The sequence below is a fragment of the Chroicocephalus ridibundus genome, chromosome 4 (genome assembly GCF_963924245.1).
Source record: "Chroicocephalus ridibundus chromosome 4, bChrRid1.1, whole genome shotgun sequence".
NCBI classification, from domain to species: Eukaryota; Metazoa; Chordata; class Aves; order Charadriiformes; family Laridae; genus Chroicocephalus; species Chroicocephalus ridibundus.
The window spans coordinates 54,873,715-54,898,903 of NC_086287.1; the positions used below are offsets into that span (position 1 = coordinate 54,873,715).

Genomic DNA, 25,189 nt, shown 5'->3' on the forward strand with positions numbered 1-25,189 from the left:
CAGGCTATGATTCTGATAGGGCATAATGGTGACACCTGTCTCACAAGTCCTGCAAGGGACCACTTTCCTGCTTACTCCAATAATTCTCCATGTTCCCTTTTCATAGGAAAAAAAGCTGGCAGATGTAGCTTAATGTTGTGGTCACTAGATTCAGACTAATCACTGAGTAGAGCAAAATACTAATGAAACCTACAGTTCCAAGCTTTGCAGATGAAATACTTGAATATTTTTGAATGACCTCTTAGCTTAACTTTGACAGAACCAGTCTTGGTCAGTCATCACTCAGAAAAAGGCAGTCTGTTATCTCTTGGAAAGATGAATGTGAATTTGGTTAACAAAGATGAGAAACATTCAAAGAGGTATTTGTCTTTATAGATAAGATCTTGCACTTGAATATAGTAAGAAACATTTTGATTTAAGTGGTCTTTTCCTTATATATCTTTTCCTTATATAGTACAAAACACTTAAACAAATGTGTATGTAACTGACTGGTAACTCTAACAGTTTTCTGTAACTGGCTAATATGGAAGGATAAAAACTAATGCAAGACAAAGTTTGGACCTCTGCTGCCAAGGGAACTTCATTCCTTCACTGGAAATGTGTTGTATAGTTAACAACTATGATGACTAAAAATTAGATTTTGCTGGAAGAGGTGTTACTGATAGAGAAAAATCTAGACTTTTACATTACCTTGTCCTAAGCAATGGATCCTTGAAGGTGACTACCTTTTTGGAAAAAAAAAAATAGAAAAGTACGTCTGTCATGACTATGCAATGTAGAGGTGTAACACAAAATACACTTTCTTTCAGAGAGTGATAATACCGATACTGAAATATGTCCTGTTCTCTTCCCATAGGCTCTCTTTTTCAGTTACATCCCTCTCTCTGTTAGAAACAATTTGAGATCCTGTACTGCCGGGTGCTGAGTGCCATCTTTCAGAATACTAAATGCTCTCAACGCATACTGAAGCTGGGTTCTATTACATGTCCTAGCTGTTGAAGATGTCCTTGCTCATTGCAGGGGAGGTTGGACTAGATGACCTTTTAAGGTCCCTTTCAACCCAAACTATTCTATGATTAATGGGTTGAAGTTTCTTGGTGAACTTCAATGAACAAATGAGTTAATTCTTCTTCTTCTCTACGTTTCAGATGTGCATTGACCCATCTTTGTCTGTGGCTTTGGGTGACAAGCCACCTCCCCTATATCTTTGTGAAGAATGCAGCCAGAGAATTGCAGGGTAGGTAAACTGAGAACTGGAAAATGATCAGGTGTAGTCAGACTCCAGAGTTCAGAATTCTGGAGTTATGCTTTGTTTCAGTATGATTAGCATATAATTTAGATAGATAACCCTGTTGAAATATCTGGAGCACACTGCCACTCAGTATGAATAAGGATTACAGAAATTTACCCCATATGATCAGCATTTGCATCTGGCTTGAACAGTAGTGAGTTTTGAAGTTTAGATCTCTGAATGAACAGATACTGTGGGATACACTGTCTGTGGCAGGGGAACCTCATTAATGTACAAGCTTTTGCTTATGAAACTTTTTTTTTTTTCTCCTCATCCTTTAGTTGTTGTTAAAAGCAGGACATTACAATGAAAGCTGTTTCACAGCAGCTTCATTACTTTTCTGTAACACATATTTCAGATTATTTTCTAGGGTGTACTGTGAAGCAGCAGAGTAAAGAATTGAAATTGGTCCAGGCTTGTCCAGTACCTGGAAAGAATATAGCCTGAGATGAATTAACCTCACTTATTCTTTTTTTTTTTTTTTTTTAAATGCTAATTGGATTTGCATTACTTTCCAAGATCATCTAATACTTATAGGGAGTTCCAATCATTAGTTCAAATGGACAAGGTTACAGGTAGTTCAGAAGCTACATGAGGGTTTTTTTTTTGTCCCCAGTTTAAGACATCTTTATATCACACCAGCTGTAGGAAAAGCAATTACATCTCACCTTAGGTTTTTAAGTCATTATTGATTTAAAGCTGCAGGAAGAAGTAATGGATCTGGTAGAAGCATAGCTTCTAAGGAGACTCATGGAAAATATTTTTTCCTACGTTTGTCTGTTATTCTTCACTATCACTCCTTAGCCCTCAGACCTTCGGAGCACACACAGTTTTAAATTTATAAATTTATGCCTTAAAAGTAATTTTTTTGAAAGCTCTGAACATGGACCAACATTGGCAAAGTGGCAATTTGCAATAAGGCAAGTACAATAAAGAGAGGTAATGTAAAGCAGCTGGCAATTTATAAAACTACATCTGTAAAAAGGCAGCTTCAGAATAATGTCAGGCCTACCACATTAATTTGATAAATTTCCTCTGTGAAAAAATAAATGCATATATAAATAAAAAATAGAAGGCTAATTAGATATGCAATTTTTATAGGGATCACAGTGAATGGTTGATTGATGTTCTTCTACCACAAGGTAAGAGGTATTTTAAGGGTAGGTACAAACTAATCATAATTGTAGAACCCTCTGCTTACTGATATTTCTGCATACTGTATTACTTGAAATGCTGCGTTCTATTTGAAAGGATTTTTTTAGAATTTTAAAGTAGCTTTTACTTAATACGGCTTAATGTCTTTAGAGTGCTATGAAAAGTTGACTAATCCTCTACGTCAAGTAGTATGCAACCCTTTATGTGTGAAGAAACATAGACAATTGAATGGATTTTCAAATCTTGAAGCATCCACAGTTGGGGTGGAAAAAAAGGGACTGGTTCTTGTAACCTGTGTCTGAATTGAAAGCTCTTAAAGCTTCTGAGAATCCATTCTATGAATAGAAGGCTGTAAAGGGTATCAGAAAAGGCCATAAAATATTTTTCAATGATCCAGTCATTGATCCAGTCATCGTCCATTGGCCAGTGAAACAGCCTGATATTCTATTACCTAACAGAATGAAGACAAAGTTTGTTGAGAGGCTAATGAGAATTTCCTGGATTTACAAGGATAGTCACATATTCTCTAAAATAACCCTTTCAATGACAGAACAAATACAATCCCTCTGTCTTTGTTCCGCAAAATGAAAATTCTTAGGCAGTGGAGATTTTTTTGCAGTCTCCTTTTGGTTGAATTCTATGGTTGAATTCTAATCCAGATTAAGAATGTTTTATTTACTTCAGGGAAGTACTTCTTTTTACTTGCCCACCTATGTTTACTGAATCAGATGTTGCCAGGGCAACAGACTGAATAGCTACTGCTTACAGGTTGAATCTGCAAATGTTTCGCTATGGAGTTACGGACCACAGACATAGTGGCTGCTCCTACATTTTTCATCCATATTCACTAATTTTTCATCCTGCGAGCTTTCACAGGCAGCGTATGCACATCTGAGCCATGTCTCCCACAGCGTGCCACACGAGTGTGCCTACAAGGGTACTGTTGTTACAAGGCTGTCCCTGAGGCAGAAGCATAGATAGAAGGTGGATGGGATGCAGAGCGACACCATGCTTAATGCACCAAGGTTATTCTTTCATTTCAGTGTAGAAATAGCCACTTGGCCTAAGTATACAGTCCAACAGGCTTAGAACTTTCAATAATACCTGGAAACACAAGTTTAGCCTTGGGGATTTCATTGCAGCAAGTCCATTTTCCCATGGCTGCCGTAGTAAAACAGAAGGATCATCATTCTGTGTTGATGTTCTGTATGCCTTCCCCTTACAGCTGAAATTTCTGCTATATGTCAGAAGAAGGTAAGATTCAGCCATTTGTGTGATGGGGCATGATTTGATGTTGTGTGTAGTGTCATTCCATTACTATGTCGTGTGTTCTTCTTTGTACCATTCCAGAATTTCACAATTTATCCATAAATGCATTTGTTGGTGGATGGGAATGATTCATCAGCAAGGTTTCTTTTTGTTAAAACTGCTGATGTTTGATTTGAGTTGTAGGTTTTTATTGAAGTGACAATTAGTGAAGCAATGCAGTTATGCAGTTGAGCTCAGTTTTTGTTCTATAATGCTGCTTATGAAGAGGATAGAGCAAGAGATTAATTTTAAATCTAAGTGTTTTTATATTCTCGTTTCCTTAAAGTCTTGGATTAATCCTAAATTGGACAAAAATTCTACCGTAAACTGTATATTTTTAAAAATATATGGACTGAAAGTCTTCAGTGCTTGGCTCTAAAAGATGTCTGACAAAAAGAATCTGCTTGCAATACATACCAGCTAGTGTGTTTTAATAACATTCTAATAATGAGGAATACAGTGTATGTCATATTCTTGATCTTATGGTTTATGTTGGGCCATATTACCAGGTGGCAAAAATAAAGGTAGCGCATATTTTGGAGGCTTGGATGATTACCTATGATAAGGCAGATCTTTACATAACATAAACTGATGTGGCACCTTTGATTACACTCCGAAGGATCTGCCTGTCGCTACACGTAACATAAAAAGACATTCTAAAGTATAAACAGGGGTTAAGAGGACTAGTGTGAATTTTTAGGTACTGCTCCAAGCCATAAAGTTGAGGTTGATGACCAAAATGTTGGTTTGGCCTGCTCCAAAAGAAGAGCAACCATGATGTGTAAGTCCAGGTCTAGCGTTTAGGCCTGAGCTCATCTTTCTGGAAGTTCAGTGACACTTGTCGTCAGGAGTTTGCACAGTTGTGCTTATATATAGTGATTTTGGAAATGCCCAACGCTTGAGCCAATTCCCCAGTGCTAACTCTCATCCCTGTTTTCAGTTCCACTTCCCGATGGTTGTGGCCTGATAAAATCTTTCTTTTTTCCAGAACTGTAGTTCTCATGTCAGAAGAGCTGTTGTCACCTGCTTCTCAGCGGGCTGCTGTGGCCGCCATGGCAACAGGCCAGTGCGCTATTGCAAAAGATGCCACTCGAATCATCACAGCAGTGAAGTTGGGGCAGCCGCAGAAACCCATCTTTATCAGACCTCGCCACCCCCCATCAATACCCGGGAGTGTGGGGCAGAGGAACTTGTGTGTACTGTGGAAGCTGTGATCAGGTAATACGGCAGCTTACGAGGCATCAATATGTAATGCAGGATCAGGCTTTCATGTAAATATTGCCTGCAAATCTTGTGCAAGTTGGTTTTTAGTTTCACCAGGATAGGTTGAGAGCAGGGGCACTGAACAACTGCTGTGTTAGCGGAGTACTTATCAGCTGTGAGTGTTGTCCTCATGGAAGAAGTCAGCCTTGAATCCTAGAATTTAATGTTATTTTATCACTATTCTCAGGAAAATGGTGACATCACATGCCTTAACCTCTAGTCATTCTTGATCAGATACCTGTCTCCAGTTCAGGAAAGCTGCATTTACTGACCACAAGCTTGTTTTATAGCTTGCTGAAGGAAGCAGAGTTTCATGCTGAGCAGAGGGAGTATGAACTCAACCGCAGGAGGCAGATGGGCCTCTCCTCTTCCCATCACTCTCTGGACAACACAGACTTTGATAATAAAGATGATGACAAGCACGACCAACGCCTCCTGAGCCAGTTTGGAATCTGGTTCTTGGTAAGAAATTCTTGCTCTCCTTTCTTGCTTCTCTCTTCCCTCTCCCTTCCTTTGCGAAGGCTCAGTTTAATCTCTTTTTTCCCACTTCTTGGATTTAGTTGGATATTCTTCTGATTTGTGGGTGAAAAGAAGTTCTGTGAAGCTGTCAGACTTGGAGATTTCAGAACTAGTTTGGGTGGAGCTGCTCGCTGCCTTCTAAGTCCTGTATAGAGTGTATAACATAATTATTCACCCTTTCAGTTTTTTTATTGACTTTCTATGTGCCGTCATCTGCTCACAAGTGCCCTCTGCTGAGTGCCATTATTTTAATGTTAAAAGGCAATCCCCAAAAGATCTGTCTTTCACCTTTCATCTTTCATCATTACTCTCTGGAAGCACAGCTCACTCTCTTACCTCTGAAGAGGCTGAAGGACTCTTAGTGAGCTGCTTTTCCTTCCTGCCTTCAGATTATTCTAGCTGAATCAGTCCTAGTCACTGTACTCCAACTAATTCACCCCATGTGGGGTGATAGAGTGAAGCCCTGCTGGTTCTACTCCTCACAGTAGCTAGCAGAGATTATTCCAGAATAGCAGGGCTGCTGCTGGCTAATTCATGAGCAGGCCAGGCTGGACCCTGACAGATCCTCAGAAATTTGCTTCTGCAATTCTTAAGGAGAATTCCCCTTCTCAGGTTCTTTCCAGTTCACCTTAAGCTCCAAGGCTCTCTCCTCCTTGGCACCAGAAAGCAAACACCTTAACTACAACCTGCAGGGAAGTAGAATAATGAAGACTGTACTTTGAATTGGCAAGGGTGTTGTAAGGTGCCTTATCCCAAGAAAAAACATGGAGGAAAAGCACTTGTTAGATGGGTTCTGGTCTTCTCTGGGAAGCAGTGCTGTCAGCTGTTTCCCCAGAAATGACATGAAGATGTCTCCTTTGTTCACTTGCTACAAGGTAGCAGTCACTGGTTTCAGGTTGCCAAGCGCTGAGAGTGCAGCTTTTACGAGGAAGTAGCAACAAACAGCTGATAGATGGTTAAAGGAGCTTCCTGTGTCTCCTGTCATCTGCTGCTTTCCGTTTTTTGGATTCAGTGCAGCAACCTGACTTGAGACTCTGTCTCTTGTCCCCAGAAGATCGCAAGAGCTCACATAGCGGGTGATTAAGGGCTTAGCAGTGTGCCTGGTCTGTGAACTGGGGTACTGACTTGGTCTCAGATTTGTGACAGTTTTACAGTGCAGACATCATTTTAGAAACAGAGAGTTTGGAGAAGGGGAAAAGAGTATTAATTATTATGTGAGAATTTTTGAGGACTTAAAACTCATATTCCCATTCCAATTAAGGACAAAAATATCAAAGTTAGAATCTTTGCAAAGCGAAGATCACTTATTATACTAAGTAGACATCTTCTTTCAGACTTTTTGAAACACTTCATTTGGTTTGTCTTTTTATCTTGTACATCTTATATATGTGTGTGTACGTATATCACATATTTTACTGGGCATTACATTACCTTTTGAAATGAAAAGTCATTTTAAAATTCAAACCAAAATGTTTCAGTTTGTCAAAGCATTCTGTATTAATATTTTCAGTGTTGAAACTAAGAAACAAAAAACTCAGTGCTTGTTTTTTTTTTCCCCCACTTATTTTATTCTCTGGTTTGGAAATGTTTTGACAATTGTCCTGTGCCAAACTCTACTTAAAACTGATTAGCTCGTTTGTCTTCTATGTAATCTGCATCCTGGTATCTCAGAGAATATGGGAAATATAGAAGACAAACACTTTGCCACATTTAATTCCAGAAATGAAACTTGATTTGTTTTTCTGTCTTCCAGGTGAGCCTTTGCACTCCCAGTGAGAATACACCTACAGAGAGTTTAGCAAGGCTGGTTAGCATGGTATTCCAGTGGTTTCACTCTACAGCTTACATGATGGATGATGAAGTTGGTAGCCTAGTTGAAAAGCTCAAACCCCAGTTTGTTACCAAGTGGCTGAAGACAGTCTGTGATGTTCGGTTTGATGTCATGGTTATGTGCCTCCTTCCTAAACCAATGGAGTTTGCCAGGGTAAGAATAATTTATCTGAAAATACCTTTATTTGCCACAGAGATTAAAGTCTTAGGTATAAAGACCACTTCTCCTTCAGCTCCCTCAAGGCAAAAGAAACCTCACTGGTTGAGGGAGCAGTGGAGTTCCGGAATTTTTCCTCTTCATAGCATTTTTAGTTTTACTGTGTTAGAGAGTGGGGATTATTTACAGTAATATAAAGACAGGTTGGAAGAATATTAGTTCTTGAAGCTACTGTACATTTTTGATAGCTGCACACTTCTGTTATGCCACTGAAGCATCCAAGCTTATCTTTAGTAAAAGGTATCAATTGTCTCCTCCTAGATATAAGCCTGTCCTTTACTAGTCTGCTTTACTAATGTTTCTCTGTTCTTTGCATACTTCATCTCTGCAGCTGTGAGTTAAGGTTCATGAGATCACACAGTTGTAGCTGAAAGGAACTCTGGGCATAATGATGCCCTGTTGCTTCAGGTACATAATTTAAGTGACTCAGTTAAGAGACTAGTCTGCTGTGGTTTGCCTTATTGCTGCTGGAGAGAAAGATATTACCTGGAAGGCCATTCAGGATGCCTGAGACCATTGCTGGAATGGCTTCTAGAAAAAGTCTTTCTGGCCATTAATTGTGAAGCAGAACTTGCCACTTAACCTGGATAGTGAAGACAGGCAACAGAGTCAGGCATGTGAATGTTCCTCTATAGAAGAGGAAACATCAGCATGAAAATAGGAACTTTATATTTGTGAGGGGTTTAAGACTTTTTCCTCATTTATCACTGCCGACTATACCACATGTGCTTTTGTAAGAAGACTTTGATTTTGTGACCTTCTTATTTAAAGTGTCCAGGGGACATGTTTGCTTTGTTTTCTAAAATTAAGTGGCTGGACAAGGAAGGGCCATAAAGACCTGACGTGATATATTACCTCATCAGGGATGAAATGTGCATCGCTGGATCTTTCATGACCTAATATATGGGATTTGCTGTATATGCATAGACCAGCATGTGTGTGTGTCTTGCTCTGGAGACGCACCTGGCTGTGGGAAGGCCAGAGGGCAGCTGAGGGAATTTGAGAGGTGGGTGGATGCATTGAATGTTAGAACTGAAGAAAAAAGATCAGACCTTTGAGGCTAAAGGAGAAAGGAAGGACTGAACCTCATGCTATAATCTCTTATGGATTTTTTTCTTGTTTTGGATCCAGCCCTCTTTTTTGACTTTTATTACCCCCACTGCAATACTTAAGACCAGATTGACAACTTGCCAGATTTGCAAGGGTTCACTAGAACATGAAGACAAACAGCCATGAAATTAGCTGTGATGAATGGGGAAAAAATAGTTTGTTGGCTGAGATTAGCAGTAATTGCTGCCAAAACAGCAGGCATCTCTGGAGCCATTAGTCAGGAAGAGCAGATGTGAGCTGAGGTCAGTTAGAGTAATTAATCTTTGTAGCCCAGTTACTTATTTACTTAGAAGTATTTTTTTTGGCTGCCATCACTTAGAACCTACCCTCAAAAAAACCCCAAATAAACAACTACAAAAGAACACCTGGTACAGGCCAAGTTGTTCAAAATAAAGACCCAGCAGTGTAACAAGTTGCCCAGAGTAAATAATTGAAGGTACAAGCAATAAATCTGTCCCTTGTTGAGAACTGTAAACAATGAGAGGTTACTCTGCGTCATGGCCTGGAAGTGAGCAAACTTCATCTAAATCTTGGACAGTGCTTTTGTGTACTGTGGGTCAAATGAGAGAGAGAAAAAACAATGCAATCCCCACGGCTGAATTCTAAATTCAGGCTGGAAGGTGCTGATGATCACACCCCACAGTTTCTTGGCTGTAACACACTGAGCAAATTTATGGTGCTGGGGCAAGTTACAGAGACTAGAAGTATTGTTCATCAGTATGATTCCTGGAACTACCCACAGGTTGGTGGATACTGGGACAAATCCTGTAGTGCTGTAACCCAATTAAAAGAAGGGCTGAATCGAATCCTTTGCTTGATTCCATACAATGTGATAAACCAGCCGGTGTGGGAATGTATCATGCCAGAGTGGTTGGAAGCTATAAGGACGGAAGTGCCTGATAATCAACTGAAAGAGTTCCGGGAAGTGTTGAGGTATGTAGACACATGTAGGAACCATTCTGTCGTTGCATATGTTGATTGTTGAGGATTTTAGCACAATAAGATGGTGATGACAAATGAAAATGCTTGTGCCCAATAGACAGTTGTGAGTAAATGCTTCTGAATTTTTTTGACTTACATTTAAACTAAAGCACTTAAGCTTTGGGAAGGTTTCCTTTTATTGCTCCTGATATCCTCAAATCTGTATCAAGAGCTATCTGTGTGGATGCTTCTTTTCTGTGAGCAAGGCACGCTTTCAGTGGCTTACTGCAGCATGATGGAAGAAGCATCTTTCTCCTTTTGGCCTGCTTTTGATGAGAAATGGTGGGCATTAGTAGAGCTGTCACTGAAAGAGCGATGGTTTGTATTGATTTAGCTAATATCTTCCCCTGTTGAGCAAAGAAAACACCTGAATAAGAATGGTGGCTGTCTGAGTGATAATTGCATGTCTGGTGTATGCCTTTGACAATAAAACTTCACATTGCCTTTTAACTGAAGATGCTTTGAAACTGACTGTAAGCTTATATTTGTAGGTATCAGTGTAGACTTTTTTAGTGTAAACATGGAATAGTGGAGGAGTGGTGAGATGAGAAATTTTCCAGTTTTTACATTGGATGTTGAAAAAGATAGTGGTGGGGTCGGTCTCTTCTCCCAGGTAACAAGTGATAGGATAAGAGGAAACGGCTGCAAGTTGCGCCAGGGGAGGTGTAGACTGGATATTAGGAAAAATTTTTACACTGAAAGGGTTATTAAGCATTGGAACAGGCTGCCCAGGGAAGTAGTTGAGGCACCATCCCTGGAGGTATTTAAAAGACGGGTAGACGTAGTGCTTAGAGATACGGTTTAGTGATGGTTTTTGTCAGAGTTATGTTGATGGTTGGACTCGATGATCTGAAAGGTCCCTTCCAACCTAGGCAATTCTATGATTCTATGTGATGTGAGTTCTTAAGGTGCATCACCAAATTCCGATATGATCTTGTGCAGTCAGGACAGGTGGTATCAGCAACCAGCTCAACTCCCGTGGAGGGTGAGGATGCAAGTAAGATTACAGAAGCTTCATCAGTGCTGGTCATGAGATTGCCTTTCTACCAGTTTTCTGTTATATCTCACACAGCGTATGCCATGGTAACTCAGTGATGCTATATTTGTGTTCTACTTTTCAGCAAAATGTTTGACATTGAACTTTGCCCTCTCCCTTTCTCCATGGAGGAGATGTTTGGCTTCATTAGCTGTCGATTCACAGGGTATCCATCCTCTGTGCAAGAGCAAGCATTACTTTGGCTGCATGTAAGTGTTCTCTCTTGATATGTCATGCTGAAGCAGCTTAAGATTTTGGAAAAGAAGAAAAAAAACAGAGGTGGGGGCAGGGGAAAGAAACCATTTTTTCAAGGATAATGGAACCTTTCTGCCCTTTGCTTAGTCTCAGTGTAAGGATGGTTGGTAGACAGATCCTGGGAAGCTTTATTTATCATGGGCAGTATAATTGAAGCCTGGGAATTCCTTTTACCTTTGAATGTCAGTTGTGTCATAAGGGCCGTTCAGCTGTCTGACTTTTTGCCAGCAGTGGTTTTAGTCTCCACAGAATTTGGTTTGTAGATTCCAAAATTAATTCCAGACTCCAGAAGCAGCTGTAGTTGTTCCCACGTATGAAGATCTGGACTCTTTACTCATCAGGCTTTCTTCTGCTCTGGCCCTTTTGTGCTATGTTTACCCATAAGGCTGGCATTCGCCCAGTGTTCATATTCAAAACCTGCAGGGACAGTCATGTCAGATGGGGGCAGTGAATTCAAAAGAGTATAAAATTTTCCACAGCACCTCAGAATAATACCTATATTCTTCATTATTGCTTGTTTCCTGCTGAGGGTTATTTTGGTTAAGCCTCTGCAAAGACCCATTTACCTGATGACTGTGGAAATTTTTATGTATGCAGAGTTTTCAAGTAAAGTATGATTTGGATTTTTTTTTTAATTTTTTTTTGACCTCATAACACTTAATAAGAAGTACAAATAAGCTCATATTTGTCTGAGTGTTGGTGACAAAACGGATGATGAATATTCCCTCAGTGATTTGCAGGTAACCATTCTGTCACTGTGCCGACTGGCTTCCTAGAATAAACACAGGAATTCAGTTTTAAATAATAATAAATACAGTAAATAGTTATTCATCCAAGTATTGGTGATACTTTTGGTTTACAAAAATACTTTTGTGGAACAACCTCACATCCCTGTGTGTTTGTGCATAAAACTGATCTCAAGGCACACCAAGCGGATGCTAACAAATATTTTTTTTTTGTCCGGTTCTCTCTTGCCCTGATTCTAACAGAAATCTAAGCTCGCAGTTCACCTCATTGAATCCCAAAATTAATTGCATGGGACTTGCTGGACTGAGGGTCATATGATAAAGGTGCTTGTAGAGTGGCTGGCATTTTTAATCAAACTTGGAACTCATGCTTTTTTATTTATTATCTTTCCTAGGTGTTATCTGAACTAGACATTGTTGTTCCTCTTCAGTTACTAATCAGCATGTTTTCTGATGGGGTTAATTCTGTAAAAGAGTTAGCAAACCAAAGAAAATCGAGAGTCGGTGAACTGGCGGGAAATCTTGCAGCTCGGAGGGTAACTGTGATATATCCTGCTTATTTTTTTTCTTAGAACAGTTTTCCTAATATAATGCATGTGAAGAATTGAAAAGTCATCTTTCAATATGGCAGCATTTGATTGGAAACATTATAAATTTTGAGAATGGAAGGAAAATGGCATGACTTCTTCAATTAATACCACTGTATCACATGGTCAGTGTGAAGAGAATGCAGATAGAAACTGCAGAAAAATTGTGCAGTTTTTTCTTAGTGAACTGGTTGGTTTGGGGTATGTTTGGAGTGTATTTGGTATCTTTTCCAGCCATTTTCATTCTCCACACCTTCTATTAATAACCATCAACAAGTTATTATGGACAACTTGTCATCCAGAGTCAGCTTTTGTATTCTAGTACAAATTTGGTGGGCCTAGGTATGTTTTGGGAAGGTGACAGAACAGAATTTATTTCTGTTTCCCTGTATTTTTTCCCCATCCAAGAGATGCAAAAATTGATTAAAAGTTGTCTGTCAGAGATTTACGTTCCGGAAGAAAACATGTACAAATCTGTAGGCACTACATGTACTTGGACTAATGTGACCAAGTACACAGTAGTCTTGGATGAAATGCTTCAAGGACAGCAGGAACAAGAGTGCTTGAAAGGTCAGATATTTAGGTTTAAGGAACTACAGCATTTAGGCAGTTGATGATTCCTCACATGTGGTGTGCCTGTCTTCTGATGTAGCTCAACAGAGAGCACTCCCACAGTTAGCCCATGACCACTTCTAAACTAAGCCGAAAAAACCAGACTAACTCACTGTCTAGTCTTTCAGACCACAGCTGCCTAAAAATAGACTTAATGTGTCATCTAATTCTGTATCTCCCTGTAACACTTCAAAGTTCTCAGGGTGTTTTAGGTGGCCTACTGTGGTGCGGACATAAATCAATACAGACACGTGCATCTTGTTGCTGTTGTGTCTAGTTCGTTACCTCTATCCTTGGTGTACCCTTAGTTACGCTGTTGTCTTGAGATAGTCTGCTTTATTACCCTCCTGCTACTGAAGTTCATGTCCCTGGATCATGGAGCAGATCATTGTAACCTGATGGCCACTGTACTGCCAGCACCGATTTTCTGTTTGGTTTATGATGCTAAAATTATTCCTTAGTAGAAATAAGATAACGAATGCCAGCCACTTAGCTTAAGAGAATGTATACATCTGTGCAGAATGATTCCTGTACTTCTATCATATTTTATCATTTAATGGCGTTAAGGGACATGTGTAGATTTTGCAAAAAAGCTACAGAAGGGAGTAGAAAGGCTGTCAAAAGTTCTTGCCATTTTCTGCAGTTTCATATAGAATGAGATTGCTTAAATGCTTAACAGTCATTTGGTTACGTTGATTCTTTATGTCTTCAGGTAAGCGTTGCTTCTGACCCTGGGCGCAGAGTTCAGCATAACATGCTGAGTCCTTTCCCAAGCCCCTTCCAGAGCCCATTTCGGAGTCCAATACGTAGTCCTTTTCACAGCCCTTTCAAGAACTTTGGACACCCCAGTGGAAAAGCCATTGATTTTGACTGTGAAGACGATGAAATGAATCTTAATTGCTTCATTCTGATGTTTGATCTCATCTTGAAACAGGTACTTGCAGAAGAAAAAACAACCACATTGAGGAGACACTGAAGTTCTGTAGTCACTTTTGGCTCTCCTTTAATCCTGTATTGAGTCCCTTTCTGCTGAGGGATTGGCATAAGTAGAAGAGATTTAAATCTCTCTCTATAGCTGTCATCTGCCTTTACCCATATAGGAGTTATAGGTTCGTGGTCAATGAAGAGAAGTTTAGACACCTCTGTATTCATGTTAGATAGCTCATCTGAGTGAAAGGAACTTCTCCTTGGAGATATGTTTATTTCTACAGACTAGAAGCAGAGGCTTGCTGATAGGCTTAGATTAGATGCGTAACTTCTGTATAGCTAAATTTGTACATTGTGAATCCAAGACCAAGGGTTTTTTTGATAACTGTCTCCAGGTAAAATTCATGGATCCCGTGCTTGAAATTGTCTATTTAACTTCAAAATCTTACTCTACCTGCTTGAGCTTAGGCCTCAACACCAGTGGCAATTCAAAATTGTGAGTTCCAGTTTAACTCCTCCTAGTACTGTAATGTAACACTGGCAGAAATGTCAGAATAGGCAGAATAGTTAGTGCTCTAGCTTTTAAATAAATAATAAATCCTTACTCTTCTCACTTTCTTTCAGATGGAACTCCAGGATGATGGTGTCACTTTGGGCTTAGAGAACAGCATTTCAAAAGATATAATATCCATCATAAACAATGTGTTCCAGGCACCCTGGGGGGGTTCTCACACCTGTCAGAAAGATGAAAAAGCAGTTGAATGTGGTCTGTGTCAGTCCAGCATTCTGTGTTACCAGCTGGGTTTTGAGCTGCTGGAACAGCTTGCTCCAAAAGAAGAAATCAGACTTGTGGTAAGTAGAGTAAGAAAGGGCCTACGTTATTGGTGTGCCGAAACTCCTCCTCTTCTTTGTTCTCATTACATCGTGCACAAGGGAGCAAAGCTGTGCAGACCTTTGTCATGGAGGATTTTGGAGGTTAAAGCAAAATGCCATTGAATTGTAAAACTTCCTAGGTTTGAATTGATTCAAAGAACCCAGGGAAGATGACAATATTCATCGAGTATGAACTCTTCCCCCATCAACACTGAAGTGCTGTTTCACTTTGGAAGGATGCTTCCATGATACTGTGTCTTAAATAAAATGTGAAATGTCAATACTTAGTGCTTTCCGTCTTCTTTTAAAGGCTAAGAGTGAATATTTTGAAATGATTAATGATTTTGTGTGAATTCATTGGCCACAGGCAGAAGTAACTCCAGCCTGGTCCTTTTCTCAGTGTAAAAGTGATTGAGGTAGCTCCTCTAACTCCACAGTAGCGTAGGAAGTATGCCCTGCTCCTCTCCGTTACTCCTCTGAGTCAAGGATGACAACTTTGGTGAAACCACCACCTTGTGATTGTATCCACCTCAGCTCCAATATGGATATGCAGTTTCTGTCATCACTTAAATCCATGTTTGAAACATAGTCTTCTTGTCAGCATGCATTTGCTGATGCAGAATTTTAGATGTGCAGGTGATTTGAATGCAGAAGTGTACATGGAACTAGACGGTGTCTGCCTCATTTGAGCTCAGCTTATCACACCAAATTTAACTTAAACAGCAGGATATGGCCTCATGTATTTAGATAACAATAAATTAATTTAACTTATTATATTCTTAAAGGAGCCAACAGATAACCTGGAGGATAGTCTTCTGTATACTAGACCCGAGTTTATTATAGGAACTGAAGGAGAAGAAGAAGACAAATTGGCACCAAAACATGGAGAAAACCCAGGAAATCACACAGAGACCACGGAGAATGCAGGTAGGTGGAGGGCGAGAAGGTTGAGCATTCCAGTAAAGCTTTAAATGAAATGCTTCTGCTCTTATAGAATACAAGGTTCTGAAGCAGTGTCTCAAGTCCAGCAATGCATGGTCACTCTTTTCTTATGCATTTGATTCTTTCACCATATTAGTTAAATGGGAATTACATGGGAAGGCTGTATTTACGTTGATAGAAACTATGCCTGTCTCTCAAAAAGCGTTAGAAGAAATCTTGGCTTTTTGAACATGTTAAGTAGCAAAAACACTGCATGTCAAATTCTGTACTGTTGCAACTTTACTGACTGTGGGGTTACTGTGGCTAGAATTAATTTCTCTCTCATCACTTTGGCATTCTTTACTTTCATTGTGAATCCACAGATGAGAGAACTTTAACAAGATTTTGTGTAACTTACATTTTTAACAGCGATAAAGAATGACACAGAAAGAAAGTTTTGTTATCAGCAGCTTCCAGTTACCTTGAAGCTCTTGTACACTATATTGCAGGTAACATTGATTACTTGTTCGTTTAGTTGGAATTTTTCGTTACATGGTATCATTGTGTTGAGAGTAGTACCTCTGCTTACACAGGAAATGTCGAAGTTTGAAGAACCAGACATTCTTTTTAACATGCTGAACTGTCTGAAGATCCTGTGTCTTCATGGGGAATGCCTGTATATAGCAAGAAAGGATCATCCCCAATTTCTTGCCTATATTCAAGATCACATGTTGATTGCAAGGTATGTTTTTATTGCACATTTTGTCTTTATACTTCATTGGTTCTCCAACTATGTATTTGTTGTTGGCATCAAAGAATTTGCAGGTATAATATGGAAAATCAGGAAAGGGTGGTAGGGAAGCATGGAAAGGTTAAGTAACTCTTTAAGGGCACGTGGCACAGGCTAATTAAGAAGTTGCAAATGAAACAAGGTACTCTGTCCATTATGGCTACTGTGTTATGTACCACTTGTTTTGCAGGGAGTCAGAGAATTTCTCATATTGAATAATAGCGTTGTCTGAGACCTGAGGTATCTTTTCTGACTGTACAAAGTAAAATAAAGGAGGATGTAGAGGCAGGCATACAGTTTGTAGGGCGTTAGCATTAAAGCTGTGAGAGCAACAGTACTGCACCTTGGTTTTAAGAGGTAAAGGGAGGTTTTTCGTTTAGTATCAGAGTGAAGTGGATTGAAATCGGTGCTTTTAAGATTCTCTTTGGAGCAAGTGACTTTTGCAGAACGCTGACTGAATAAACATCAGGATATGATGTTCTGAAATAGTGTGTTCATCAGTGCTTACAGCTGCTCAGTATCAATTTCACTGAGCATCTCCTGAGACCGTAGGGTTTTAGCAGACTAGAGAATCTGTCCTGAATCTAAATACCAGCAAATTGTGAGCACTCGACATCTTAGTCATTTGTGGATGCACATGATTCATGATACCAAGACAGTTCATGTGGCTTATTCGCTGAAGCTAGTCATGCTGAAACTGCTAATTCATAGCATAGATTATGTTCCATGGCAGTTCTGCCTTGAATTAGGCAAAATCCTGTCAAAGAAGATTTGCAAGTATCTCTGTCCTCCTACCAGCAACTCTGTAGTATTCACATAAATGCCCAGGATGGCTTATAGAAATTTTCATGAAAAGTGTGTTCCCGCCAACAATACAGTGCAGACATTTAGAAGGAAGGATGTCAAGGGAGTGTTTTTATAAGCAGGCTTGCTCTTTTTGGTCTTTCCAGCTTATGGGGAGTTGTGAAGTCTGAATTCTCTCAGCTTTCTTCCCTGGCAGTCCCACTTCTTCTTCATGCACTTTCGCTTCCCCATGGAGCTGACATTTTCTGGACAATCATAAACAGCAATTTCAACAGTAAAGATTGGAAGATGAGATTTGAAGCAGGTGGGCCAGTGAATTGTACACTATTTGCTCTTTGTTGCTTCACTGAAGAGGTAGAGCTTTTTCTGCTGTAACTGAGGAGACCTATGATAGATATAATAGGTGATTATCTTTTTGCTGCTTGGGGAGTTTTGGAGATAGTCTGGTGCAAAACTACGGCACAACAATGCAGTAAAAGAGAGGAGAACAGGAGACTTTTTGGATAATCTAAGTAAAATCAAAATTACAACATTTGCTGGGTATTTTTTGTTATTACTTTCTCAGATGGGCACATTTCTAGGAGAGGTATATTAATCAGGACATAAAGAAGCCATTGCCTAAATTAACATGCGTATTTTCTTTGTCTGGGGGGCACGTCTGCTACAGTGGAGAAGGTGGCTGTGTTGTGCAGATTTTTGGATATTCACTCTGTGACAAAGAACCACTTGCTGAAGTACTCTTTGGCTCACGCATTCTGCTGTTTCCTAACTGCTGTAGAAGATGTCAACCCAGCAGTAGCTACAAGAGCTGGGCTATTGCTTGACACCATAAAGAGGCCAGCTTTACAGGTAGGTTCATTATATGGGGAAAAGGCACGTTCAAACAAGAATCTGGGTTTTCATTTGAAGTTCAAAGTGGTTCAGGCATACAGCATCACAGTTGCTGCTGATACTTCTTTAGGCAAGCCTTACGGTCTTATCCTATGGGTAGGACAGAACTTTACCTATACCTTTGTATTGCTCAAAATCTTAGCAAATACTATGTTCTAAATATGATGTTCATTTATCTCCTTCCTTACCTTACTTTTCCATTGATATCAGTAGCATTAGTCCTGATGTAAGGGACCTGGTGGGGAAAAAGGAGCTAAATCTTTATTCTGTACTAAATACCATACTACTGTATTATCCTGTCCTCCTATACTAAACCAGGAGAATTTGGGAGCTTTGACCTCCTTTTGCTTTAAAAGATGCTTAAAGTTTTCACATCTCAGTTCTCTGTTGTTTTTTTTTTTTTCTTTATAGGGTCTCTGTCTCTGCCTTGATTTCCAGTTTGACACAGTTGTCAAGGACAGGCCCACCATTCTTAGTAAGCTTTTGCTACTTCATTTTCTAAAAGCGGATATTCCAGCTTTGAGCTGGGAGTTCTTTGTGAATCGCTTTGAGACCTTGTCTCTGGAAGCACAGCTTCATCTGGACTGCAACAAAGAATTCCCTTTCCCAACAAGTAAGCAGAGTCCAAATCAACCTGATCCCCTCTTATCAGCTTCTGGAATTTCAGCTGCCTGCAAGGGTCTGAGAGAGATGTAGATCTCACCTGTATAGAGAATAATTTGAAGTGAGCATTTTTTGACTGCCTGAATACAGATTAGGCTATATGCTGTCGCACCTTTGGGTGTTATGTTTTACTCTCACTAGGATGCGATTGCCAGCCTTGGTTGAAACACAGTCTGGTTCTGTGATCAGCTGCAACCTGCATTAACTCACTTGTTTTTTGTACATGTTCTTATGCTATAAACGTTGCTATTCACAAAGGCTTAGGTCATGCCTCACCCTGTTCTGTAGTGGTCAGTACAAAGACAGCCCTAGGAGCTGTATGACCCTTGAAAAACAAACAAATGCATGAGGCACAGCACGCAGACTCTTAGGTATGGTGCTTAGTTAACTATTCCCGCAGTGACAAATGTTTGTGTCTGTCCTGTTCATATGTGGGTTCTTGATGAGATCCCATGTGTCCTTCCATTCACTAGGGGGGGCTAAAAAATAATTTGTGCATGATTGTTTAACACACTGAGTAATTGCAAACTTCCTTACCTAAGTGGTGGCACCTGAGGCAGATCTGTTTCCATCCAAGTTGCTTGGAGGAGGTGGGGACAGCTGTTTGGACAGCGTGTGCTCCCTCAGCAGCCTAATGCCTCCTCCTACACTTGCATGGAGCCCAGTGCCTAAAAAAGCCCAGGTGCTGCTGCTGCAACCATACAGGTGATGGGTGGAACTGCAAACGTATTTTCTTCTCAATATGTGAGTAGCTTGACCCAAAGCTGGGAACTCCTAATGTGGCCTGAGAAGGGAATCTTGGCACTAGTATTGAGCACCTCAGGCAGCAAATGTAGGGTCACATCTTTAAATATGAATATTTGGAAGTGATTTAAAATATGCAAAAGATATTTTTCAAGTTTCTTTTTAACCTCTTTGCCTTTTCAAAGACATGAGTGGTGCAAAGGATCAACTCAACGGCTTTAGTTGCTCAGATGATTAAAGGGTTTGGATGCACTGTAGACATGAGTATAGAAAAGTACTGGTGACCCCATTAAGGCATGCAGGGACACTGCTGGTTACACCATTGTAGACGCAAAATCACATTCACAGATTTTTGGAGGCGCTGTTCAAATCCAGGGTGATAGATGTAGGCAGGATAGGAGGTCAAAATTAGTGGCCACATTTGGGTGTGAGTGCACTAAACGTGATCCATATTTGCGAGACTTCTGCCATTTTAAACAGAGGGCACCTCATATTCCCTTAGCCTGAAATTCCAGTTTTGGTTTCGAGAACCTGTTTTTATCCAGTCTCTGAAGAAAGAAGTAACAGTGTAGTTTTTTAAACACAGTTACGCAGTCTGGGGTTTTATGGATTTCATAATGACAGCATGCAAATGAGTACCTTGCAGATGGACCCCTTGAGCCCATACAAAGCTTTCTTGACTTGAGTGGGACCTGGGGCCCAGTTGCATTTGGCACTTGGCAGCGTTAGGGCCTCACCATGCTGTGGAATGAATCCTAACTTGGTCAATTGCATTTGCAAAGCTATCACTGCTGTCCGGACAAATGTCGCCAACCTCAGTGATGCAGCAATGTGGAAGATCAAGAGGGCTCGTTTCGCACGTAATCGTCAGAAGAGTGTGCGTTCCCTGAGGGACAGTGTGAAGGGACCAGTGGAGTCAAAGAGAGCGCTCTCCCTTCCAGAAACCTTAACCACCAAAATTCGTTGAGTATCTATTTATATTTTTGTGACACGTCTGTATCTTCTCCCTTAGGATTGTATCCTATTGCTGGGTACACATTGGAATTGTCAATGTTTATCCAATTGGGATAGAAAACTCAGGTTTCTGACTGATTGGGCGTTATTCAGATAATGACAAGTTAGTGAGTTTGACAAATAACATAGGCAAACACTATGTTTATGCTGTGTTTGTTTAAAATGCCAGAACAAAATGCTTCAAGACTAGTTTGTGGATAGATCTTAATTTTTATTTGTGGCTAATACACAGTAGACTTGTCTAAAATAGATACAGTGTTTACAGAAAAAGTCCTCTGTTACTAATTTATTTATTGATTGTAATTATTAATCAGTGTATGCAGCATATGCTAGACATCTTAAAAACAACTGTTAATGTCTCAAATAAGCTTTTGGATATCTTCAGAATTTCTTTGTTAGGAAAACAACACCCATGGAACAGATCCTTCCTGCCAGCTTGTTTAGGAGGAGCAAGGTGCTGGAAATCCATAGGCCTGTATGGAGCGCTGTACAGATACTTTTCCAAGCAGAAATAAAGCTTCCCCATTCTCATTTAAAGAATTTTACAAACACAGATTAGTTTTTATATTAAAATTGGACCTCTCGCATTGTTCCTACCCATATAATAGGAACCAATAAAATATTCAAACCTGGGCATTGTTGAACTGTTAAGATAAAAGGTAATTTATTCTCCAAAAAAACCCACAACCATATTTTGGGGCTCCTAGGTAATCCTTCTTGAGCAATTTCTGATCCTGCACAGGGGGTCCTGTGCAGTGACTCCTGTGACAGCAAAACTGAATGATGGAGAAAACTAGCATTATAGAACATGGTGCACAAATCTGTAGGGCACGGAAGTGACATGTTTCAAACAGTTACACTCACTGCCTGACAACTGTGCATGAGGAAATGAACATAAATATGCTAGCACTGAATATATGCTGAAGTAGATGTCAGTACTGCCTTTTTAAACAGAGTTGCTCTTGTTTTTTGTGTGTGTGTTTGTTTGTTTGTTTTTTAAGCTGTGAGTTTGACCAGACACGAGCAGTCTGCTCCAGCACTTGGAGGAACACCAGAGCAAACACCAGGTGGGTTTGACAAGGCGAGTGTTTGGATGGAACCGGAGAAGGAAGGCACTAGTGCTGGCTTTCTTGCTGACTCATGAGACAAACTTATGCAAGATGGAAGTTGTCTAAATGGCACAGTGAATCACGCCTCAGCGTGGTTCCAAAAGGTGTAAATTGAACTTTTGCTCTTGATCTGTACTGAAAACTGCCCCCAGTTGTTAAACAGTGCTCCAGGCTAGGAGGAGGTTATTCAGAGGCAGTCAGCTATGCCAGCAGCACCTCACCCTCCTGTCTTCCATTGCCCACAGGAACAAATAAATCTTCAGTAGGCTGGCCCCATGGGTCACCTGTCTTCAGCCTGATCTTTGACCTTCAGGTTTTAGAGAGAGCAGACAGAGTGTTTTTGATTGTTGGTAAATTGCACTTGTCTCCTCTGTATGCTTACAGACATCTTAAGTCCCTTATATATTTACTGACATTTTGTGAAGATGTCACCCTTCTGTCAGGCATTTTTAGGATAGCTAGCTCAGCAGGGACCAAGTGATCTCTAAATAATTGTGACTACTAACAGTTCTTGCTCTGAGTCCTATGTAGACTGACCATTTGGAAATGGAAATTTTGGTGAAAAATCTCAGATCCAGATCTTCTCATATTCCTTCTTCAAGACTTGCAATATTTTAAACAGGCACAAATTCAGAATTAAAGCAGGCCAGTTTGCTGCGTGATCAGCTGAAAGGAAAATACCTTGCCAGTGTGGGTGCTGACTAAGCTGTGAAATGGATTAAGAGAGCTTCTGAACTAGCAGTATATAGCCCTATCATACCAGCCCAGTGAGAGCTGGAAATCAAGCAGATCCTTACAGAACACACTGTACATACATTACAGACAACCCTGTGCAGGTTGTCACAGGCTTATAGAAGGAGCAAGCGAAATAATGGTGTGATGAACAGATGTGTCAGTGAATGATTGTTCTTCATTTAATGTCACGGTTCACCTGCTATATACTGGGCTTGGGGAAACTTGTCACGTAAGAGGTGTCGGCCTCACAGTAGGCATTGTTAGCTATTGTGATTTTATTAGATATATGTTGGTATTTCAAAGCTTCAATTTCCAGGCTCAGGTAATTGATCACCTAAGCTGCAAATTCAGGTTCCACTAAAAATGTATGTATAAAAGGTTGCATGTAGCTAGGAGCCACTGATGTGAAGAGAAGTCTGATAATATGATTCAAAATTATCACAGATGGTTTGGAAACTAGGAGACAAGTGACTGCCCCTCTCCGCCTGCCCAGTATTTATTTCTTTCTAAAATCTTATTTTTTTTGTAAAATGGGTTTGTTTTTTTTAAGGTTTGACTCATAGTTTTTAACACTTTGCGTTGGCAGTACTGAGCATATCTGATTCGTCTAAGGAACTGACTCCTAAATGTAGGCCGTACATCTGCTGTAGAAAAACATTTATTTTATTATTATGCATACGACTGGAATGAACCAGTCCCCATGCTCATCCGTTCTTTCTAGATCTAAAACTGTAGACCTTGCCCAGTTCAAATACAAGCTGAATTCAATGCGCATTTTGTAGGGATTAGGCACCAGGATCATGTATTTGTTCATCTACCCTTTACAGTACCTGGGATAGTTTTATCAATAGGCACAGGGATCACAACGGGGATGAAGCACGATAGAATTGTGATCTGATGTTTTTTTGTTGTATTGTGATAGACCTTAAAGAAAGACCTCTAAAATTTGAAGGTAAAGGGGTCTGATATAAGGGACACGTGAATAAAGAGATATAGCTGTGGGCACGACGCTAGATTGAATTCAGGAATGGTGGCTGTATATTAACTAGAAGGCTGCGTGTGTGGTAATGTGAGAAGGTTTTCCTGGGGGGTGTCTGTATGTATATACCTTGTATATAGGTGCACACACACATACACAAACTGTATATGTATGTGCATATATTTTGAGGGGTAAAAGCCACCATAGCCACTGTAAAGACAGGCCTGCCTTGGTTTTGCATTCTTACCTTGACTGTAAACAGCTTGATTAGGTACGGGACACCCTGTATCAAGTGTTAAAGAAGTGATAGTTTAGTTCAAGCTTGATAACAAGGTAAGACCCATTTCAGAGAGTAGAGGAAGGTTTTCTGGACCCTGAAAGTCTATTGCCTGAATGGGATTGTAAGGTTTTTGTATTTTTAAACAAGCATTTCTCCATTGCTGGTTCATTGCAGGTTTCTGCATTAGAAGTGAAAGCAGGAGGTGATTGACATTCTCCAGGCTTGATCCTTAGTAGAGCGGTGATGAACTACTCAGGGTGAAGCTCTGTTCACTACGTCCTGCTGTATAGTTTTCAGAGAGGGTGAAGTATAAGAAATGAGATTTTAATGCTTCAGAAAGTGTAACAATATTTCTGGAGAGTAAAATGTCAGGAAAAGTCGTGGAAGTGTTGGTTAACTGGTGTTAGCGTTACAAACTTGTGGCAAAATTGAGCATTTCATCACTGAGCTTCTAAATTATGTTTTTCAGCAAGTGAAAGTAAGATAGGTTAATCTTTTCAGATTAATTACTCATTGAGTTCTATTTGGAGAATCAGGATTTATTTAGAGCCTCACGATCCTTTGACTCATTCCGTCTTATCTCCTCCTTTGTTTTATGGAAAATCTCACAACACGTAACAGAGCTAAAAATGAGTAGGGCTGAAGAAAACAGTCTAGTGTCTTTTTGATACAATTTCGTGGAAAAATTTAAGGTTCCTATAATATGTGGAAAGGTCATTTGTCATTTGTTGTCCACAGATCTAAATTTATTTCCTATATACATTTTTAATGTGCTTCTGAAAATGGAACTTGCTGTGTTTCTCATTCTAATTTTGTCAGAACTTATTGTTTTCTTTTTTGCATCTGCAAATCTTGGTCCAGCAAAAGTTTGGATAGAGAATTTTCATTTTGAACAAAGGTTTCCATAAATAAAAAATGCCAGTGAAAACTGTTTGGAATAAAAAATATTCTGTAATATGAAGTTCATGACTTCTTTTTACCAAAATGAGACCAGTAGAGGAAAGTTATTCTTAATAGAAGTGATTCTGAAAATTTCCCCCCCTAGTTTTCATTTTCAGCTATCATGAAAATAGCAGCCTTCTCCCATATTCAGCAAAACAGCCAATCAAACAAAACCCTTTGCTCTCCCGCCAGTAAAACATTGAAATATTAAAAATTATTTTAAAAATGACAGACACTGCAGTTTTGCTGGTGAAGAACTAAGACAGATGCAGTTGTACCAGCAAAGGAGTCCCTTGTCAGAACAGCGTATTACATTTAGAGTATGGGTAAATTAGAATATTAAAATAACTTTTAGTATTTGCCGTAAATATATAGCTATGAATTTACGTAAACCCTAAGACATGTAAGTAACTCTAATGGACTAAGTGGATAGTAGTTGCTGGCTAGTAACTCTGACACAGACATGCGAGAACAATTTTAAGATTATACTTTGAGCTAATCTTGCTTGTAGGGTCTGTCCTGCAAACTTCAACTTAAACTGTTCTTGCAAAAGTAAGGACCTTCTCCAGTAGTTGAAAGGATTTATCATTGAAATGAAAACGAGCAG

The 25,189-nt window shown here is 39.8% G+C and overlaps 1 protein-coding gene across 13 annotated transcripts in view; it reads left to right on the forward strand.

The window, feature by feature from the left end:
• Nucleotides 1–25,189, forward strand: part of UNC79 (unc-79 homolog, NALCN channel complex subunit) — a 112,765-nt gene that overhangs the window by 22,837 nt on the left and 64,739 nt on the right. For 12 of the 13 annotated variants that reach the window (XM_063332654.1, XM_063332650.1, XM_063332652.1 and 9 more), the window contains 19 exons: nt 1,149–1,237; nt 2,393–2,433; nt 3,672–3,700; nt 4,743–4,972; nt 5,308–5,479; nt 7,290–7,520; nt 9,436–9,626; nt 10,796–10,919; nt 12,107–12,247; nt 13,623–13,844; nt 14,462–14,689; nt 15,496–15,637; nt 16,061–16,140; nt 16,225–16,373; nt 17,372–17,529; nt 17,893–18,074; nt 18,528–18,729; nt 20,306–20,485; nt 21,539–21,604. In XM_063332654.1, the coding sequence (XP_063188724.1) occupies nt 1,149–1,237; nt 2,393–2,433; nt 3,672–3,700; nt 4,743–4,972; nt 5,308–5,479; nt 7,290–7,520; nt 9,436–9,626; nt 10,796–10,919; nt 12,107–12,247; nt 13,623–13,844; nt 14,462–14,689; nt 15,496–15,637; nt 16,061–16,140; nt 16,225–16,373; nt 17,372–17,529; nt 17,893–18,074; nt 18,528–18,729; nt 20,306–20,485; nt 21,539–21,604 (2,857 nt within the window). The remainder of the gene's footprint in view (nt 1–1,148; nt 1,238–2,392; nt 2,434–3,671; nt 3,701–4,742; nt 4,973–5,307; nt 5,480–7,289; nt 7,521–9,435; nt 9,627–10,795; nt 10,920–12,106; nt 12,248–13,622; nt 13,845–14,461; nt 14,690–15,495; nt 15,638–16,060; nt 16,141–16,224; nt 16,374–17,371; nt 17,530–17,892; nt 18,075–18,527; nt 18,730–20,305; nt 20,486–21,538; nt 21,605–25,189) is intronic. The other variant, XM_063332648.1, reaches the window with a different exon arrangement.